Source organism: Anser brachyrhynchus (genome assembly GCF_964034855.1).
Source record: "Anser brachyrhynchus genome assembly, chromosome: 19".
Classification (NCBI taxonomy): Eukaryota; Metazoa; Chordata; class Aves; order Anseriformes; family Anatidae; genus Anser; species Anser brachyrhynchus.
In genome coordinates this window covers 10285023-10304493 of record NC_137712.1, presented here as the reverse complement: position 1 = coordinate 10304493, position 19471 = coordinate 10285023, and the positions used below count along the sequence as shown (strand labels likewise).

At 60.1% G+C, this 19471-nt stretch overlaps 1 protein-coding gene across 2 annotated transcripts in view; it reads left to right on the top strand.

Moving 5' to 3' along the window:
• The window catches only part of ARRDC1 (arrestin domain containing 1), a 30379-nt gene extending 11946 nt beyond the window's left edge, over positions 1-18433 (top strand). Inside the window, exons 2-8 of one of the 2 annotated variants that reach the window (XM_080562532.1) lie at positions 2954-3064; positions 13521-13571; positions 14060-14214; positions 14702-14884; positions 15263-15439; positions 15571-15976; positions 16704-18433. In XM_080562532.1, the coding sequence (XP_080418658.1) occupies positions 2954-3064; positions 13521-13571; positions 14060-14214; positions 14702-14884; positions 15263-15439; positions 15571-15976; positions 16704-16768 (1148 nt within the window). In that variant the 3' untranslated portion in view covers positions 16769-18433. Of the gene's footprint in view, positions 1-2953; positions 3065-11844; positions 12258-13520; positions 13572-14059; positions 14215-14701; positions 14885-15262; positions 15440-15570; positions 15977-16703 lie in introns of those variants that run through there. The other variant, XM_080562533.1, reaches the window with a different exon arrangement.
• Positions 18434-19471: the final 1038 nt, after the last annotated feature.

Below are 19471 nucleotides of genomic sequence, written 5' to 3'. Positions count from 1 at the left end.
TGCATGGCTCCGTAATTCCCTTCTCTTCTTGCTGCTTTTTGTCTTGCCCCTCCGCTTCCTTTACAGATACTTGACTTTTTCCCCCCACCGTGTTTATTTAAAGCAACCCAGGAGCCTGGTAACTGGGGCCGCTGGTAGCACTGGATTCCGGAGGCATTTTTATGGGTTTCTAACAACGGCAATTGGCCTGTTCCGAAGCAGAAACTCTTCTTATTTGCTATACCCGCAACTTGGCACAGAGACTGCCTGCAGGGGAGGCCTTGGAAAGTCTGACTGTGCATTTAGCGTCCTGGCAGTCGGGCTGACGAGCTTTGCACCTCGGGTGGCTCTGGTGGCAGCAGCTCAGACGGCGCTGGGTTGCCGGACCTGTCCCCCCGACTCCGTTTTTAGCTCGCAGCTGCCCCCAGCACCACGGCTCTGCCCGGCAGCTGTGAACAGGATCCCTGACGCCACAGCCAGGCGCGTCCCCAGCTTCTTCCTCTCCTCGGGTCACGAGATTGTTGCCCGGGGTTTGGCGTCGTAGCTGGTTGCTCCAAAACCCGGTGAGGTTGCTGTGAAACTGCCTTGGAGCTTTTCTGCTCGGTGTGTTGCGTGTTGCCCCTTTGGTTACCCTAACGCAACAGGCAGGCAGAAACACGGCAGCCGGGGTGTCCTGCCAGGCCTCCGGCGCTGTCCCAAAAGAGCTCGGGGACTGGTTTGGGGTCAGATCGCTCCCCTCCAGCCAGCGTGTGAAGGAGCAGGGGCGAAACCTTCTCCATGGTGTAGGGGAGGATGCTGTGGGCCCATAGCCGTTTCCGCTGATAATCTCCTCAACAAGAGCCCGGGACAAGGAATGCTCCACGTGCCAACCCATGGTCACAGCTGTGGTCATGGCCTGCCCCAGGAGGAGCGACCGTTGGGACTGGGGCTGGATTGGGCTGCCCTTGGGGGTGACCCAGGACCCCAGGATCTCCCTCCATGGGCCGAGGCCTTCCCTCCTTCTCAGGCTGGCAGTGCCAAGCCAGTTTGGGTTCTCAGTGGTTAATTGAGAAGCCCTGGAACTGACAGCCCTGTGTCCAAGATGGAAAACCATAAGTAGGGCTTTCCGACGAGGGCCGGCACAGCCCTGAGGTACGTTGCAGGGGAGCCCGGCATCGCAGCAGGGGGCACCAGCCAAGGGCCAGCGCCATGTGCCGGGCTGCAGAGCCGCTGCCTGCGGTCCCCGAGTCCCTGCCTCCCATGGGAAGGGAGCTGGGGCCCTGGTGTCTGTGTCGGAGCGCGCCCACCCGCCTGCCTCGCAGGGTCGGGAGCGCCGCAGTGCAGCGGGCTGGGATGAAAGGCTGCCTGCCTGTCCCTTATCTGGGTGTTGCGACAGATGGTGGTTAGCTGTGAGCTTTTCACGGTCGGTCGTTATCTGTGAACTGGCTGAGGGAGGCTGTGGGGAGCCTGTTCGGGGGCCGTCCCTCCTGGAGGGTGTAAACCGTCTCCAGTTCTCCCTTGGGCTTTTCTCTCCTTTCCCGTGTGAAAACCTGGGAGCGGCGTGGCTGAGCCCGGGCTTGGTCTCACCGGAGCCGGCCGAGTTGTCTGGGCTGACTCGGACAGGGGCAGGCTCCTTGTGGCCCTGGGGCTCAGCGGCGTCCCCGAGGCGGGACAAGAGCTGGCACCAAGGCTGTTAAAACTGCTGCCATCAGATGGGAGAGGAGTGGGCTCGGCTCCGTGTGGGGTCCTGGGTGTGCTCTGTGATCCAGGAGAGGACCCGTGGCTCTGTGCTGCGGCACGGTGCTGGCCCCGCTCTCCTCTTTGTCCTGGGCCTTGGAAGTGCTGGTGTGTGCGGCAGTCCAGGACGGAGAGCCAGAGCGTGTGGCAGGGCTTGATTAATGAGAGCCGGCATCCAGAGCTCTTCATCCCGTGCCCTTGGGTATGAAACAGCGCTCGGACTGCGGCGGGCTGGAGGTCACGGTCGGGCTGGGGCCGGGGAGGCTGTTCCTCCTGGTGGGGCTGGAGGCTGTAAGCCCAGAGGAGCTTGGGTGGGTGGAGGTGGGCAGGCTGGCGTGGCGGAGACACCTCGAGTGGAGCAGGAAGGGAGCCCTGGAGCCAGCACAAACTGGCCGCCCGCCTCTCACAGAGGCTTCCTGCGAGATGCCGCCTGGATGCGGGGAAGCAGATGGGTGAAATGGGAAAAGCCGGGTAGTTCCCGTCACCTTCCTGCACGCAGAAACGTTCACCTGCCAAACCCGGCGAGGGAGCTCTGTGGGATCTCTTAAAGCTGTTGCAGAACCTGCTGGGAACCAGGACAGGAGATGTTTGGGCTGGGGCCGCCCCGAAGTCCCACCGTGTGCTGGGATGGGTCTGTCTGCGTCCTCCCTGCGCGGGGGAAGCGCTGCGGATGTCTCTTGGTGTGTGACAACAAGCAGGGAGAGCTCAGGGATGACCTTCCCAAGGCAAGGCACAAGCATAGCTCAAATTCTCTTTGGGCTGGGAGGGTCGGATGGCATCTCAAATGCTTCCAGACCCTTCCAGACGCTGCTTCCAGTGCGGCTTTGCTGTGAGCTGGAGGAGGGCGGTGTTGCCACAAAGGTTTCTGCTCTCAACCTGAGCGCAGGGGCTGACGTGGGTGTTGGGAGGGGATGCTGGTTTGTTTGGGGGAGAGCCAGGGAGAAGGTTGCCTTTTGGGGAGCTGAAGTCGCTGCTGTTAAGGCCTTTCGCACTGCACGGAGGCCAGCACAAGGACTTTGGTGGCGCTGACAGCTGGGAATGGCGTTGGGGGAGCAGAGCAAGTGCAGTAGTGCTGTGAGTAAGGGGAAAATGTGCTTCCGAGCTGAAGGTGTGACCGAATTCCCCTGCTCCCTTTTTCCACCCTGCGCGTGTCGGTGAGGTTCTGCTCCTGTACCAGTCCCCGTAGAGTCCCTGAAGCAAGTCTGAAGCTGTGGTTTTGCTTTCTCCTGGTGCTTATGTGCGTGGTTTCTGTTAACAGCCATCAAGGTGAGCTGCGTTGGATTCTGCGGGGTGTCCAACAAGATCAACGACACCGCCTGGACTGTGGAGGAGCAGTATTTCAACACCACGCTGTCTCTGGCAGACAAAGGTAAGGTCCACAAGCACGTGGTGGAGATTTGCCACTGTGCGGTTTCTTGCGGGGAGATGGGGTGGTTCTGGGCTGCAGCGGTGCGTCACCAAGACCTCAGCATCTCGTTGATGTGAAATGCCCCTTCACAGGCTGCTTTGGCCTGTGCACAAAGGATGTGAGCCAATATTAGACTGCAAGAACTGTGCAGGGAGGCATCCTGAATAGCTGCAGAACTTGGCAGCCCCCTTTAAACATTGCTCGTGTCCTCTGGTGCTGGTCTGTCTGGAACGGGGCTGTCAATAGCCACTTCCCCGCTGCTGGTGGTTGTCTACGAGCGCAGCAGCTGTGAAGTCCCTGTGGGTTCACCCTGCTCTGCTTTCCGCGTGTGTTGTCTGTGGAAGTCACAAAACACTCATCAAAGCTGGTCAACAGAAGCTGGTTGCAGGGCGGGAGTGGTTTGATTACAGCAGCAGGGAGGTGGAGGTGTCGCCAGTCCTCCCTGAGGAACACCGAGAGCGCGCCGTGAGCAGCCCCCCGCCGTTCCCAGCGCACTGCAAGCCGAGATGCCTGGAGATAACGGCGGGGCTGCGCCGTCCTGTGGGGTAAAGTGACACCTGTAGCCTCTGGGGGAATCTGGGCTCGAGTGAATGCTGGCTTTCTGCTATTAAGTAGGTCAACCTTACCACAATTAATTTATGCTGGGCTCTGGCTCCCATGGAAATCAAGAGGTACCCGTATTCACCTGCTGAAGGCAGCGGCTGTGGCAGTAATTGCAGCGTGGCAGTAGGCCAAGCCAGCAGCAGTTCAGCCCTCTGATGCTGTTTTATCTAATAACAGGAAATGGGTAAAACTAACACGGCAGCTCCTGCTATCTCAGCAATTCTTCAAGCGGAGCTTTTAGCACCGAGGGGAGGCTGACCTCATCCTCGCAGCGCTCGGAGACAGCGCTGCCTGCTCAGGTCCCGGGGAAGGGAGGCAGCTGGCTGGCTCGCCGCTTGGGTTGGCTCCCAGCCCAGGGGCTGCAGGGGGAGGTAAACTGCCGGGGAGGGCGATGAGAAATGTTCCTGCCTGCTTTTGGAAGCGGTGCTGATCGCAGCCGGAGAGCCCAGCTGTGAATGTCAGGGTAGCAAAATCCTGGAGGCTTGACGAGGGGCTCGAGGGAATTGAGCGTAGGTGAGCTGGAGACTGAACAACTGCGGGCTCCTGGCGAGGTTTAAACCTGCAACTGTGCTGAAAGCGAACTTCCAAATTTGTGTCTCGTATTTAATGATTCATGAGGGAACTGTGATGCTGTGGATGGTTCTCTTCTGGTAGAGCTGAGCTGTGGCAAAAGCCAGCCATGAGGCAGGGGGAGGAGGTGGGGCTGCTGTTCCCCAGCTTTGCAGCCCCTGAGGAATTTTGACAGCCAGTTCAGCAGTCGGTTATTGCAGGGCTGCCCTTGGGAGCTAACGCCGTGACATCTGGGACAAGTGTGGGCTGGGGAGGATGGAAGGAAAATGTGTCGATAGCCACACACTCTCACTCTAATTTGACACCTTTGAATACCTGCATTCCAGAAAGCCTCCGAAGTTTGGTACTGCCAGCTCTTAAAGTCATCATGGAAAGCCCTAGGCTTGTGCTCTTGATTTCCTGGGACCCAAACCTTTGTGTGCTGCTCAGTTCACTGTCGCTGTTTGTCTGCCCAAGCCCTGTGCCAGTGTTGGGGCCGGGCTGCTCTGCGCCAGGCGCTGCTCGTGGAGCTGGCGGCCGCCCCGCTGCCAGCCGCATGAGGCCGTCCAGCGCCTTCCAGCCAGTGCAGCTCCCGGCAGGCGGGAGCGAGCATCAGCGGAGCGTGGCTTACCCGAGAAGTCGTGAAGGCAGTGAGGGGGAAATCTGCTGGGTAGGACCACCGAGCTTGGAGCCCAGGTGCGTTGCGGTGCTCTTACTGCCCTGTCCGGCCCCAGTGCAGAGCAGCATGGTGCGGGCTCGTGGTGGAGGCCCGGTGCCCTCTGATCTGTACAGCCTCCGTGCTTTGTACGAGCACCAGGCGGTGGAGCACAGCCGGGGCCCCCCAGGATGGCTCCCTGGTGCTGGGGAGGTAGGTACGGAGAGGGCAGGTCGCTCCTGAGCGCTGCTTACCTCTCCTCTCTGAACCTGGGCATAAAAAAACAGGGGGTGGTCCTGCGCAGGGCTGGGTGCAAGGGGACGCCTGGCTCCCCGCTGGCACCATCCCCAGCGCCCTGCCAGAGGGCTTGTGCAGCCAGACCGTGCTGGTGCTGGCGCGGGAGGACCCAGGTGTCCCCAGGATGCTGCCGGTGTGTCTCGAGCTCCACTGGCCTTGGGCGAGCAGGGCCATGGCGGTGCTGGTGCCTGGGGGGACAGGGCAGGGAGGGAAGCTCAGCCTGAAAAATGAGATGCTTGCGTGCTCTCTTCCCACATCCCGAGCAACAAAATAAATAACAATAATGAAAAAAAAAAGCGACCCGTGCTCTTTGAGGACACACACGTAGGGAAAAGGGGAGACGAGGTTTGCGTAACTGTTGAGATGTGGATCGCTCTTTAAATATCTGCGGGTGACTCTGCACCTCTCCGCCCACGCACCTTTGCACTGAACTAGGGGAGGGGGCGGCTAGTCCTACGTGGCATCAGTTGTCACTCGTATTACACACTTTTTAATATATATTTTTTTAAGGGTGTACATTGTGTGAGAAAGGAGGCCGGCCCCGAAATACCCCATGAGCCTACTTGGCAGCGTAAGGCACTTATTTAAGGTGCTGGCCTTAACTTCTCTTCTTGCTTCCTCCCCTCGGAGCGGCGTCAGGGTGCTCAGGCTCCCTCCAGGGACCGCAGCAGCTCGTGACCGTGCTGCACAGGACCCCGCTCGCTGCCCTGCTCGTCCCTGCTTGAGTGTCTCAGCCCCGCATTCCCAGGCAGCCCCCAGCCGGGCTGGCAGCAGCAGCAGCAGCCAGGGCTGGGGATTGCACAGGGGCCGTGCTGTAGCCTTGGCAATGACCCGCAGGCCAGCAGTTCAGTGAACTCGGGCTTCTTACGCAGAAGCTGTAGGCAGGGGCCTCTCGCTCCGTTTGCTGCAGGGCACGGAGCAGCGCTGGGGGGCCGCTAGCCCACGGGGCCACTCGGTATTTGCCTCCCGGTGGGGAGGATTTGCCTTTCCCACTTGGTCTGGGTGTTTGGCGCAGACCCTCGCTCGCTGGTTCGTCCTAGGTCATCTCGCAAGGAGGGAAACCAAAGAAACGCGGTGACGGGGGGAGCCCTGCAGGCGCGAGCGGTGCTGGGCTGCTCTGGGCGTCCGCAGCGCAGGAGATCGAGCGCACCAGTGGCAGCCAGCACGAAACAGCGGCGCTCGTCCCCGCCGCTCGCAGACAGAGGGGTGTTTCTCCTGACCCGATATAATGGAGTAATTCAGCTCTGCGGAGGGCTCGCGCTCCTCTCCCCTCCCCTATGGCAGCTCTGGCCTCGTTCAGCCCAGAGGAGCGGGTCCTGTGCCTGGACCTGCACGGGGCTGTTCTCCTCGGCCACCCTGTGTCTCTGAGCGCGCGCACAGCTTGCCCTGCGTGCGCAAAGGCAGTGTTTTCCTTTTTCCTTTTAATCCTTCTTGTACCTGAGCTGAATGCGTGCAGAGAGCCGGCTGTAATTTCCAGCTGACCTTACTTTTGGCAGCTTGTTAGCTAGCTAGCAGGCGCTGCGGGGAATTCCTGGCTGCTACACCTGCTTCCTCTGCTGGCATATTTCTTGCACAAAGTGCTAAAAGGGGGCAGCTGCGCATTGCTTCTTCCCTGGGTGGTTCTCTGCCGGCCTGGCACGCCACCTCCCCAGGCACAGGGTGACGATCCTGTGCCAGTTGAATTAAAAATCACAATGACTGGAGCGAACAGGCACTGAAGGACCTAGGGGTCTTGGTCTGATCTCAGGAGCCGTGGTGCAAGCAGGACGGGCCATGAGGAGCCGTAAGGACTCGCTGGTGCCAGCCCCTGCCCACGCAGGGGTTGTGGAGCAGTAACGGCACCTTCAGCCCAGGAAAACCACGTGGAAGGAGCCGCAGTCGCCGTGGGTCGCAGCAGCTTTCTCAGCACTTCCCAGTTTCTTGCCTCAATAGATCGCTGTTAATCCTCAGAAATTTCTGCAGCGTTGCCGTGCTGCCAGATCCTACTAATTCTTTGAAAATGTCACTGAAAGCTGCTGATACAGAGATCCGTGAGCAGCGGAGCCTTTCCTGCAGCCTCACTGCTGGGCACTCCGGTGTGCCTTCTTCCTGTGTGTGCGCCTCCTGCCTTACAGAAAGGTCGGCCTGGGCAGCGCCAGCCACGTGGGAGCACCGCAGGTTGTTCCCGCTGTGTGTTTGCATGCACGCAGACCTGGCGTGAGCACGTTGCTGCTTCAAATGGGAGCCTGGAACTGCTCACACCATCTCTGCCCACCGAGGGGCTGAGCCGAACGCCGGGCCCTTCCCCGGCAGGTCTGGCTGCGCTGGCTGCCAGGGCTGTTCCCTCCGAGGGACTGCTGCGGGGCCGCTGCCAGCGAATGGGCGCGTTCACCCTCGTTTGTTGAGGTTTGTAATCCCGTGTATTAGCTTAATCCACCAGAGACCGAGTTGGAGTCCTCGTGCTAATGCTGCGCCGGCCCAGCGTTGCCTGGAGTGCCCTGGCGCAGGCGGGATTAGCGCTTCCCGGCTGACGCCTCCGATGCAGCCTCTGAGAGCAAGAGGAGCCCTGGTCTCGTGCGCGCCTCGTTCGCAGCGTGCTGGGCCGCGAGCAGGGCAGGGGCGTGGGGGGTGCCGGCGGGCAGGGCTGCAGGGCTCCGCGTCCTGCCGCGCAGCGCGGGGCTGCCTTCTGCTCCTCGCGCAAATATCAGGCGCCGACCTGCGCCTTTCCCGGCCTCCACCCGGACGCCGACCCCGTCAGCTTCAGGAGGGATCCCGAGCTGTGCATTTTCAGTGCTGCCACCAGCTGAACTCTCCTTGCCCGGGGGCGTTGGGGGGCTGGCCGCGGGCAGCAGGGGCTCGCATCACCACGAGCAGGGGAACGGGGGGCACCGGGTACCAGTCTGTGCTGCGTGGCTTGGCCAGCACCGTTAATGCATCGCTCAGTAAGTAGCCAGAGAGGAATTGCCATATGGCCAGGCCTGCTGCTCCTCTGTTAGAAGAACCAAGAAATACGCGCGGGCCAAAAGCTCGGCTTGTTGCTGCTCTGGAGCAGCGGTGGCTGCTGGCCTCCGGTGCCAGCCGGGAGCTGGTGGTCGGGGCAGGAGCTGGCTCCTGCACCCGGGGTGGAGGACATCTACCTCCTGGTCACGGCTGCAGAGCAGGCAGCACCCTCCTCCCTGGGGAGCAGAGGGAGCGATGCACCGAGTATTCCTGCTTTTAGCCCTTGTCGAGCTGTGGACAAAGCCTGGCGAGGCGGGGCGAGGTGCGTTGTACCCTGCGCTGCCGCTCCTGCTGTCTGGCCCCGCAGGCTCCCGCGTGCTCAGACGTCTGGGCTGTCCCTCCCGGTGCATCGGAGCATGAGATTTCAGTGGGGTGAGTAACAAGGCTCGACTGAGGCTGTGTGTGTCTGTGTGTGTGTCGGTGGCCGAGGCATCTCCCTGCCCTCTGCTGGCTTCTCTCCAGCTCCGTGCCCCGCTGGCAGCAGCCCAGCGGCGCTGGCTTTGTCCCGGTGGCGGTCAGCCTGCTCGGAAGCAGGCAGGCCGCTGCCGAGGTGCAGGAGGTGCTTTGCTGCGAGGCGCGGAGCTCCTTGGTCCTGCGGGGAACTTGGATGGAATTGCTGGGGCTGGGGGAGCAAAGCTGGGAGGAGGCGTTTGGCCGATATCTCTGTGGCAGCGCTGGTTTGAACTCGTGGCCCAGGCAGGTCTGGCTCCACCTGTAGGGTAAGAGCAGCTTGCCCGCATGGGCTGCCAGTGGAAAAGCTGCAGAAAAACCCATGGAGAGCCGGCTTCCTCGTTCCTGAGCCCCAGCCCTGGCTGCTGCCGCTTCTCCCTGCATGGCATGGGGCACAGCGCTGCCCTCGCCCGCATCACTGCCAGCACCGGGCGCACCTGAGCTGTGGCAGGGGGACCTTGGCTCGGATCACTTGTTCAGCAGTGTAAATACCGGCGTGCTGCGGTTTCTCCCCCTCCCACGGTTACAATAGCGTCCTGCTTTCTCAGCGGCCGTGCCTTGAGCAGGATGGAGGCAGCGTGCTGGCTTACAGGGGGCACGGGCAAACCTTCATGTGTCAGTCCAGAGCTGTCTGCGGGTGCGTCCGGCTCCGGGGCTGGCTCAGGAGTACGCTCGGCTCGAGCTTTGCATGGGAGTGCTGCGTGGCCCTGGGGAGAGCCCATTAACCTCTGTCCCTCCATGGCACATCGGGGAGCCGAGCTGCACCCCAGTCACCTCCTGGGCACCAGGGAGAGGGCTCGCTGTGGATGGAGGAGATTCCTTTCTGCACACGATGGACCAAGCCCTTCCTCATCTCCTCCTGACAAGCGAACGGCCCATGTCCAAACGTGGAAGGGGACTGGCAGGGCCGTGAAAGGGAGAGTCCTGAGGCCAGACAAATCCCCGCTGGCAGCAGAAGCAAGGAGGGAAATCTCCAAGGTCGTTCTGTGCTCTCCATGCCGTTAGCGTGTCCCTGCTGCTCCAGGTTTGTTGTTTTCCCAGCTGTGGCAGCCTGTCGGGGCAGCAGCTCCTTTCTCTCCAGGAATTTTTAGGGAGGATGTTTCCAGCGTGGGAGCAGCCCAGCCCCCTGGCTCAGCTCCTATCGGAGGAAAGGTACGGCCCCGTGTCGGAGCCCTGCTAATCCGGCTGCCTCCACTGCCTAGTGACTTTCTCAAGGTATTTTTAGCTGTACGTAAACTTCAGGAAAAGCTTCTGCGTCTGAACACACAGCGGCCTTTGTTTGGGCTTCGGGGAACATCGAGGTAATGGCTGCGGTGGCCTGCACGGCCCTTTCCCCTCGCTTTGTGCATTTAAAAGCTGCCCGGGAGCCCTTGGGCGTGCTGTGCGCTGCCAGGGCCGCCCCGGTCTCTCGCTGGAGCGTGTCCTTAGCGCAGCTCCTGCTCCCGAGGCAGCCCTCTGCCTTCCCAAAGGGCTGGGGCAGTGTTTGCGTGCCGGGGCGGCCACCAGAGGAAACCTTTGGACCTCTGTCAGCTGCCAGCAGCGGTCTCTGTCGCGAAGCCAGCCTGGGTGTCCCGCTGCCGCTGTAGGGCCGTGGTGCACGAGGACAGCCTGGCCGTGCTGCCTCCAACCCGTGCCAGAGGGAGGGCAAGCGCTGCGTGTCCCTCGCAGGGTGCCAGGGTGGCTTTCGGTGCCGATTTCCGGGTGAGAGGAGCCAGGGTGGCTGGGGCAAGGGCAGCTGCAGATTGTCCCCTTTGTAACAAACCGTGCCGGCGTTTGGGAATGGGAGCTCAGCCTGTGGGGCAGAGCTGCCGGCTGGAGAGTTCAGGGGTGGTTGTCACCTCCCTGTCCCAGTACAGGGGGGACCGCGCACCGGGCTCGCCAGCTTCCCCTCTGCCAAAGCCACCCGACACGTGGCAAAATCCCCAAATGGCTCTGTGATCCCAGGCGAGGCAGGCGCGGAGCTACCTCTGTGCCCGTGCCGGGGGGATCCCTGCCAGCAGAGATGAGCGGGAGCCCTGGGAGCAGCTCGGCATGGGGCTGCTGCCAAATGTCTGCCCCTGTCCTGCTGGACCCGGGCTTCCCGGCAGCCCTGCCGCTCCGCCAGGCGCCCGAACACACCTGTGCTTTTGTGGGAGCCTCCCATTTGGCCAGGATCTTCTGTTTTTCTTCTATTTTTATTAGCCCTTGTCCCAGGAACGGCTCTGGCACTGAGGGGTTGCGCTCGTCCCGCTGTGCAGGCTCCTGGATGCTGCTGCGTGCACCCGGGCTGGTGCTCGCAGCCCGCCTGCTCCAGCAGCCCCCGCCCTGGCACCACGGGCAAGAAACTCGGGTGTCTGGGGGGGAGCTGGGGCTCTGCGAGCACCCAGCCCTCCGTTACCTGGGCACGGCGGGCCTCAGGGCTGGCACAGAGCTGCTCCGTGCTGCTGGGGTGGCGGGGGAGGGAGGGTGTGCGATGGGAAGGCTCAGGCCTGAAAACCAGGGCTGCTGCTAATTGCCTGCAGCGTCTCTCCGCTTAATGGAGCTGAGGGCAGGGCTCGTGGCGTTCCCCTGGCTCGTTGTGGCTCTCAGTTAACGCTGGTGCTTGGGCTTGGTGTGCGCTGTTGGGTGCTCTGCGCTGAGCTCCGCTGGAGGCTGGGGAATGGCATCGGTGCCACCAAGTCAGTTGCTGGCGGCTCCCAGAGCCCAGCCGCATCCTCTGCGAGCGGCGTGGGCCTGGCAGCCTGCCCCTGCCTGGTGCTGCACGGGGTGGGCTTCATCTCTCGCCCCGTGCAATTTTAAGGACCCCTGGTTTTCCACTAGGGGTTGGAAACTGAGGGCATGAAGCGCTGGCAGCTTCACTTCCAGCCCGGCTTTGTTTGGTGGACGTGGGCTGGGCAGGAGCTGGGCCTGCGGAGAGCGAGGGCCCGGCTGTGAGGCCGCAGCGTCGCATGGAGCCCCAGAAACTCTTGGAGCAGTGACCAAGCACCGGGTTAGTTAGCAAGGCTTTGCCCTGTAACCAGAAAAGACGCCCGTCTCCCAGACTGCTGCCTTTCACCCAGCGAGACTTTCCCGAGAAGGGAACAGAAGCCTGGGGTGGCCGGAGGCTGGCAGCGCGGGCTTTGCCTTGCTTTATGCCTCCACCTTGTGACAAGCCGGCACGTTGCATTTCAGCCTACGTAGCCTGGTTCTGTCTGGGCGACGGGGAGGGCGATCACCGGGGGGGTGTTTTGGTGGGGTGCTGGGAATGAGCAGACCGTCCCCTTCCATCCCACACGGACAGCGCTCGCTTCTCCTTGGCTCCCTCTGCAGCGGCCCCAGCCCAGACGTGTTGGGGCTGTGCCAGAGGCGGGCTGCCAGCAGCGAGGGCAGCGCTGCCTGACGTGAGAAGGGGACGGGGCCGAACACCGCCTTGTCTGCCTGGAACCACGCTGCAAATGGGGGCAGTTCCCCCCAGATTCTCCCCCCCCCCCCCCCCCGGCCCTGTGATCCGCTCAGTCCCCTGGCGCTGGGACCCTTCCTGTCAGCTCTGCGGAGCCAGCACTGCGGACAGGCAAGCTGCCTCCTTGCACCAACCCAGCAGCTAGCCAAATCCCGAGCCTCGGCACCTCCAGCAGCGATCCTACAAAGCGGAACAAATGCAGCGTGAGTTACTCGGTGTCCAGGTCCGCTGTTAGCACAGCCAAGCTGGAAACAAACCCTCCCATGTTTACACACGTTCAGCAAACGTGGAAGGCCCTCTGCGTCTCGGGGCTCGTCTGACGGCAGGCGGCCTGCGGAGCTGCCCGATGCTGCCGGGTCGCGCTGTGGGCCTGATTTGGGGTCGCCGCTGCCCTGGGAGGGGTGTGGGACCCGGCTGGGCGCTGGGGAGGGCGGGTTGGGGGATCCTGGGCTTGTAGCTGTGGTTTTAGCCGTGTCTTGGCTCCGCTCTGTGCCCTCGAGGCTGCTGTTGGGGAGTGAGATCGCTGAAGAAAACCAGCGCCGAGGTTTGAGCTTCCAGCGCTGGGCTGCAGCCAGGGGCCGGGAGCCCGCGGCCCTCCCCGAAGTGCTCGGTGCGGTGGGGGGGAATTCACGGCCTCGGTTTGCTCGCAGGCTCCTCTCCCCGCTCAGCCTGCGCGGCCTCTTGCTGCCGGTGCGTGGCTCTGCACGGAGAGCAGGGGTCTCCTCTGGAAGAGAGGCCCAAAGCTGGGACTGGGGGTGAATTCTCCATCAGGCTTGGCCAGGGACATCACTGCTGGTGGCACAGGGACCAGGAGCCACCCACGTCACAGCCGAGGCACAGAGCGTGGCATAGCCTCTGCAGGAGCTCACCCGCACCGCGGCACGGCTCTGCCCAAGGGAAGGACTCGGGGACGTTGTGGAAGCTTCTCCTTGGCCCCTGTCATCCAGGCAGACGGGCTGAGGTGCTGCAGGTCCCATCTTGGGACCAGGCTCTGCAGGGGCGGATTTAGGCCTAGGAGTTGGGCCTCTGGTTCCAGCTTGGTGCCCACCAGCCCAGTGCCGGGGCTTCCTCACCTTCCCGGCCGGCTGCAGCCTGCCGGAGGGACATAAACACGCAGCATCCCCTCTTGGTGCCCTGTGTCGGCGGGCCGGGGTGAACTACCCCGGGAAGCGTTCTCTGGCACCGGCATCCCTTCAGCTGTGCCCCAGGTGACTTTATTTCCAGAGTATGTTAACCTAGAACTCGTTGGGCACGGGGATGTCTCCTGACCCCACGAGAGGTGGGCAGCAGTGGATGTGAAACTCATTGGGCCTGGAGGATGAGCGTGGTGGTGTCCGGTGGGGTGAAGGTAGCTGAACAAGTTGCGTGGCCTTCCCCCGGCAGTGGCCTCTCTCACCAGAAGCTCGTGCTCCAAAAATGCCGTTCCAAGGCACCTGTCCCTCACCTCTTCCTCTTGTTTCCCACAGGAGTCCTTTCAGCTGGGGAGCACAACTTTTCCTTCCAGTTCCTGCTGCCAGGTATGATGCAGACGACCAGCTGAAGGCCCTGCCATGCAAGCTGTGGCTCTCCCCGCCTTGGGAGCTGAGCTGAGCCCTGGGCTGGCTGGTAGGGTGGGCTGGCGGCGAGGCCCAGAGGTGCTGGGGGAGTGTAAGGCTGGCCGCACACAGCGGAGGAGCTTAGGCAAGTAAACGCCTCCTGCCTGGTGCAAAACCAGGCCTGCGCTGTCGTTGACAGCTCTGAACATCTCTGCGGGCTCTCAGGTGGGCTCCTGGCCGTCCGTCCTGCCTGCAGCACGCTCTGCTGTGGTGTGGCGGTGCCTCCTGCAAGGAGGTCGCAGCACAGTCACTGGGTGACCCGAGTGTTCAGCCCCAAGCCTTTTTTGGGAATTCTGCGCTGAGATACTTGCAGGACTCTTGAGGTGAAGAGGAAAGTTTTTTCATGTTTGGACATACTTGGCTTGACTCAGTCTCACAGTGCCTTTTCTTTCTCTCTCTCTTGACTCCAGCCTCTGCTCCTACATCATTTGAAGGCCCTTTTGGCAAGGTCCTCCATCAGGTTAAAGCTGTGATAGACACGCCTCGCTTCTCCAAGGACTACAAGTGCAACAAGATCTTCTATGTCCTCTGCCCTCTCAACTTGAATGACATCCCTGATATTGAGGTAAGAACAAGGCTTCAGTGCTTGTCCCTGTCATGTGTGAGAGGTGGGAATAACTGCGTGGTTGGACACCTCTCTGACTGCACGTCCTGCTGTGCGAGAGCACGATGGGGACTCCTGCTTCTGATCTGTCCTGTCTTGCTTTCTGTCCCTGCTCTCTGTGATTTCTGGCTCCTCCACACATTACACAGGATACTTTGGATGGTGTAAGTGAATTTTCAGTGTCCTGAGAGAGGTGTCTGCTAATAGTCCCAGGTACTTGTAGGGACCTGCGTTTAGGGAACTTTTTCCGAAGGGAAGAGACGCTGATAGGACAGCAAAACTGGGGGGATGGAGGAGTGAGACCTGTTGTCTGTGGCGGTGCTGTGTGAGTGGTTCTTTGAGGCCTCTTAGACCAGTATTTCTGCTTGCTTGTTTTGAACCTGAGTGTTTTCCTGGAGGTGCTCTGACTCCCTTGGGTCAACATCTCTGTGTCTCTGTTGTTCTGCAGCAGCCCAACACGATGTCAGTCACCAAGAAGTTCAGCTACAAGCTTGTGAAAAGTGGCAACGTTATCCTGACCGCCACCTCAGATCTGAAAGGGTACGTCGTGGGGCAGGTGATCCAGCTCCGCACAGACATAGAGAACAAATCGGGCCGGGACACCGGGGCTGTGGTAGCCAGCCTGCTCCAGGTAAGCATCCAGAAGGACGATCCCTCAGCTGGGCTGTACTCCACCTCCTTGAGGCCGACGTGAATCTGGTGCAGTTCTCACCACAGTGCACATCTCTTTGCACGTTGCTGAGAGGTGGCAGTGAGGAGTGCAGACCTCTGGTTAACTTTGTTTCTCTCCCTTTTCCTGGGGAAGGAGGTGGTAGAACATGTCGTGCTTATACCAACTCAGCCCGTCGTGTAACGATGGGTTATCCTGCCCTGTAACGTGCACGTTAGGTTTGTACTGCTGCTTATTTGACAAAGCAGTTGGGTGGTTTTGTGTCCTGCCTTGCACTTGTGGGAGACAGAAGAACATCTGCAGTCTTCCTGTTAGCTCTTTTTAATTCTGTCTGCGCAGAAAGTGGCTTACAAATCCAAGCGCTGGATTTACGACCTGAGGACCATCGCGGAGGTGGAAGGCTCAGGAGTGAAGGCCTGGAAACACGCGGAATGGAAGGAGCAGATCCTCGTCCCGGCACTGCCCCAGTCCATTTTGCAGGGCTGTAGCCTCATACACATCGACTACTACATCCAGGTGAGTACCTTGATGCTTGATCACTTGAGCTCAGCAGATGTGTGGAGCAGGGGGCCCTTGCATCAGGTGAGGCTGGCTGTGCCCTGTGCAATGTACAACAGAGGATGCCACTGTTTTTCCTTCTTTTCCAGGTTTCCCTCAAGTCACCAGAGGTTTCAGTCACCCTTCCCATCTATATTGGTAACATCGCGGTGAACAGGGTCCCCCTGAGCCCCTCCCGATCTGTGCAGCACCTACCATCTGCAGTGGTACCCAGTGCCCCCCCGGAGGAGGAGGAGGCTGCCAGCGGCTATCACCCGATGGACAATGTCTTGATCCCCACCAAAAGCCATTCCCAGCAGCAGCCGTTCAGCTACGCCCCAGGACTGAGCTTCCAGGAAGCGGACTCTGAGCAGACGGGCTCCCCAAACCACCCCACGCTCTGCCTCTCGACGGGAGCCACCGTCCCTTACTACGCCGAGGGAAACGTGGTGCCCGTGCCCACTGCCAGCTCTCTCATTTTGCCTCCGGAGTACAGCACGTGGGGCTACCCGTACGGTGAGCATCCTGCTCCTGGGGCCTGAACAGGCTGGCGGTGCCACAGCAAATGTCTGCTATGACGAGAGTCTCTTTGCTAGCTGAAAAGGTTGGAGTATGGGGATGTCAGCCCACCGGGGGCTGGACTCAGAGGGGATCGTGAGATCTCCCTGCCTGCCTTCTCCAGAGGCGTCCCCTCCCGTGGCTGTGACAGCCTGCTGTCCGTTCCCACGTCTACGCTCGTGCTGCCCTAGGCTCATCGTGAGAGGATCTCCCTGTTCTGAAATGAGCTTTCAGCCTCCCACAGATATAAAAACTTCTTGGCTTGTGGCGAGGCTGGCGGGAGCAGAGCCAGGAAAGTGATATAACTGAAATCTTATGTCTGCCTTGGAGTGGGCCTGCATCTGGTCTGGAGACAGAAGCTGTGGGGGCGGGCGCCGAGAGACTGTCCAGGACAGAAAAGCTTGGGGAAATCCCAGCACGCTGCATTCCTCGAGCGGTGCTTGTCTGGGGTGGCAGAGAACAGCACTGTGGCATGGTCCTGGCCGAATAAACCAGTCTGTTAGCGCTGGGCTGACAAGAGGCACTCGGATGTGTCGCTCGTGGGGCAGGCTTTAGGGTGCTGGAGAGATTGCCTGCATGCATGTGTTAGCAGCTTGCTTTGCTAACACTGAGTTACACAGAATGGGGTGCAGGGAGCCTCCCAAACACCCACTATAACCACTCTTGTTCTGTCTTTCCCCCGCAGAGGCGCCTCCGTCCTACGAGCAGAGCTGCAGCAGTGCCAACTCCAGCATCAGCAACGGCAACTAGCCTCCCCTGCTTCGCGTCCCGTTGGCGCGATGGTTCACCTGCCTACTGCAAAGTCTGGTACAGCACAAGGCGTCTTTTTATCTCTGTGGCTGCTTGGCAGGGTAAATGGCACATCCCAGCCTGGGCTTTTTGAGTCACTTTCTTGGGAGGGGAAAAAAAAACAAAGGGCAGCCAGAGCAGCCCGCGCTTGTGTGCGCGTTTGTGTAGGAGAAGTCTGAACCGTCTCCTGCTGCATCAGGTGCTGGAGAATTGGTTTTGCCCCAGGGATGCCCTCTGCAGCAGCCTGTGTTTAAAGTACTGTAGTCAACACTAACTGCTTTACTATCAAAGCACCTGCGATGCCTTATCTGAAATGCTCCTGACTTGGCACGTCTCCGCTGTAGGTTGAAGGCTGGGCTGTGTGAACTTTCTTTTGAGGGCCATGTGCTCTCCGGAAACGCTTCAGACAGCCCTCCCTCCCTGTCCTCGGGGGTCTCAAGCGTAGCTGAAACAGGTTTCATGGAGTAAGCAGGGTTGGAAGGCCAGGGACTCTTGCAGAGCCAGAAGCACAAGCCCTCGCTGTACCGGTGTGGTGGGGTGAGGGACTGGCAGCCTTTGGTCCCCTGGCAGTGGGCTGGACCGCTGCCTGCTTGCGGTGAGTGGAGAACAGGCCCTGGCAGCGGGGAGCCTTTTCAGCAAGGATAATTTTTCAGAAGCCCTGCAGGAGACAGACCGTCCTTGCTTGCTGCGAGGACAACCAGTGCTAGTCAGGTCCCACGTCCCAACTCCTGCTCCTGCAGGATACCCTCTCCATCCCTGCTGCTGCTGCCTTAGGCAGGCCAGAATTACACGACAATCAAGTTACAAAAGTCTGCCTGATGCTACCTCTGTGTCTGCCCGAGGACCCCATCCGTGGAAGCCCAGTCTTCTGGGATCAGCCTCCCTCAAGGCTCAGCCTGCGGCCTCTCTGTCCATGGTGCCCCACCAGTGCGCGTGGCCTGGGGACGGCGCTCTCCGCGAGCTGGTACTGGTTTGCTGCTCGCCTCCTGAGCCACCTCGAGCCACAGCAGGATGCAGAAACGAGTGAGTGGGAACACCGACTGCTACGCTTCATTTGCAGCCTCTGCTGGACCTGGCAGGTCGGGGGAAGAAGCTGGTGTACTGAAAACAACATTTTTTCTTTTGTGCTTTTATTTTTTTCCCTTATTGTCTAGCTTTTTAGTATTGACTGCCCGAGCTGAGGAAACCACAAACCAGACACTCAGCTCAGAGCTGTAGGCACCCAGCCAAGGCTGAAATTGCAGACTGCACCTTTGGCACCTCTGAGAATTGGTCCCCACGCTTCCTCGTGCTGGGCAGGCAATATGTAACAAACCTGTTGTGAGCGCCACAGCCTCTGCCTCCTCACAGCCCTGGCAGGCAGCTGGGGACAAGCCCCGCTTTGTACTCTTCCTTTGCAAATGCTTTTTATTTTGTTTTATTTTATTTTAAAAGTGTTGAACTGCTTTAAGGATGGTGCAGAGAAGGTGCTGTTCTGAGCAGTGCTGGCACAACATGCACCAATGTTGAAAGAATGATTGTCATTGTCCCTAAATATATATATATATGAGATAAAGTTTTGTTTTTAATGATTGAATTCATAAATACAAATTTTAATGCTGTATTTAATAAATTATTCGAAGAGAACTGCTGTGCTCTTTCATCCATTTCTGACGCTTACCCATATGCCTGTTCATGCCAAATCCAGGAATGCACCTTGCTGATTTCTTACAAAACGAAGCAAGCTTTTTGCTCTCACCGGGAAGATGGTGACTTCTGCCAAGGCAGCTCTGGGAAAACAGCCTGAGTGCCGTGCTGTGCTCCCAGCTCCAGCGGGCGGAGGGGGGTTTGGCTCCGTGTGGGCTCAGCTCTGGAGAGAGCCCTTACTGCCCCGCAGCAGCGTGCGGTTCCCCGCCACCGTGCCCTGAAGCCGTGGCTGGCCCCCCAGGTCTTACTCAGCGCTCTGCATAGTTCAGGTCAAAAAGGAGGAGGTGGAGTGCTGGGGAGGAAGGGGAGAGGGGACTCCTCCTTCAGGAGGATGGAGGTGGAACAGCCAAGGTCAGGCTGCTAGGGCTGGACACCGCCAGCCTGTGCCCTCTCCTGAACAGTCATTAGGAAGAAACTTACTCAAAATGGAAAGGAAGGCTCCCCCACACCCATGGAGTTTGGTGATACCATGTCTGAAGCATGTAGGTGTTGTCTGGATGTTGTCCCTGCCAGCAGCCTGAGGCATGACCTGTCTCATACACAAGGCTCCCTGTTCGGCCTCTGCCCAACCTGGGCTTCTGCCCAGCTTTCATTGTTTAGGACTCTCCCCTTTGCCTGGTGTCTGTGCCTGGCATGAGAAATGTTCTTGAAGGGCAGGGCCTCGAGCTTGGCTGCCAAGCTTGCTCACCTGACTTACATTTGCTAGCAGCTGGCTGGTCCTTCAGCACCTCGTGCTTTCCGTGGTGGCCCCTTTGCAAAGCAAGGAGCAGGCGGCACGCTGCTCTGGGGAGGGGTGCCTGCGGGTTTGGAGGGCACAGGATGGAGTTGGGCAAGGCCCTGGGGGCTGCTGCTGCTTTTGGGTGCTAGGGCTGGGCACGCGCAGCTCCTGCAGGGAGAAGCCTCCCTGAGCCCTGTGAGCCGGCTCTGGCCAGGCTGCAGGAGGGTGGCACCCTAGGGTGGCACCCTAACTTTGTGAGA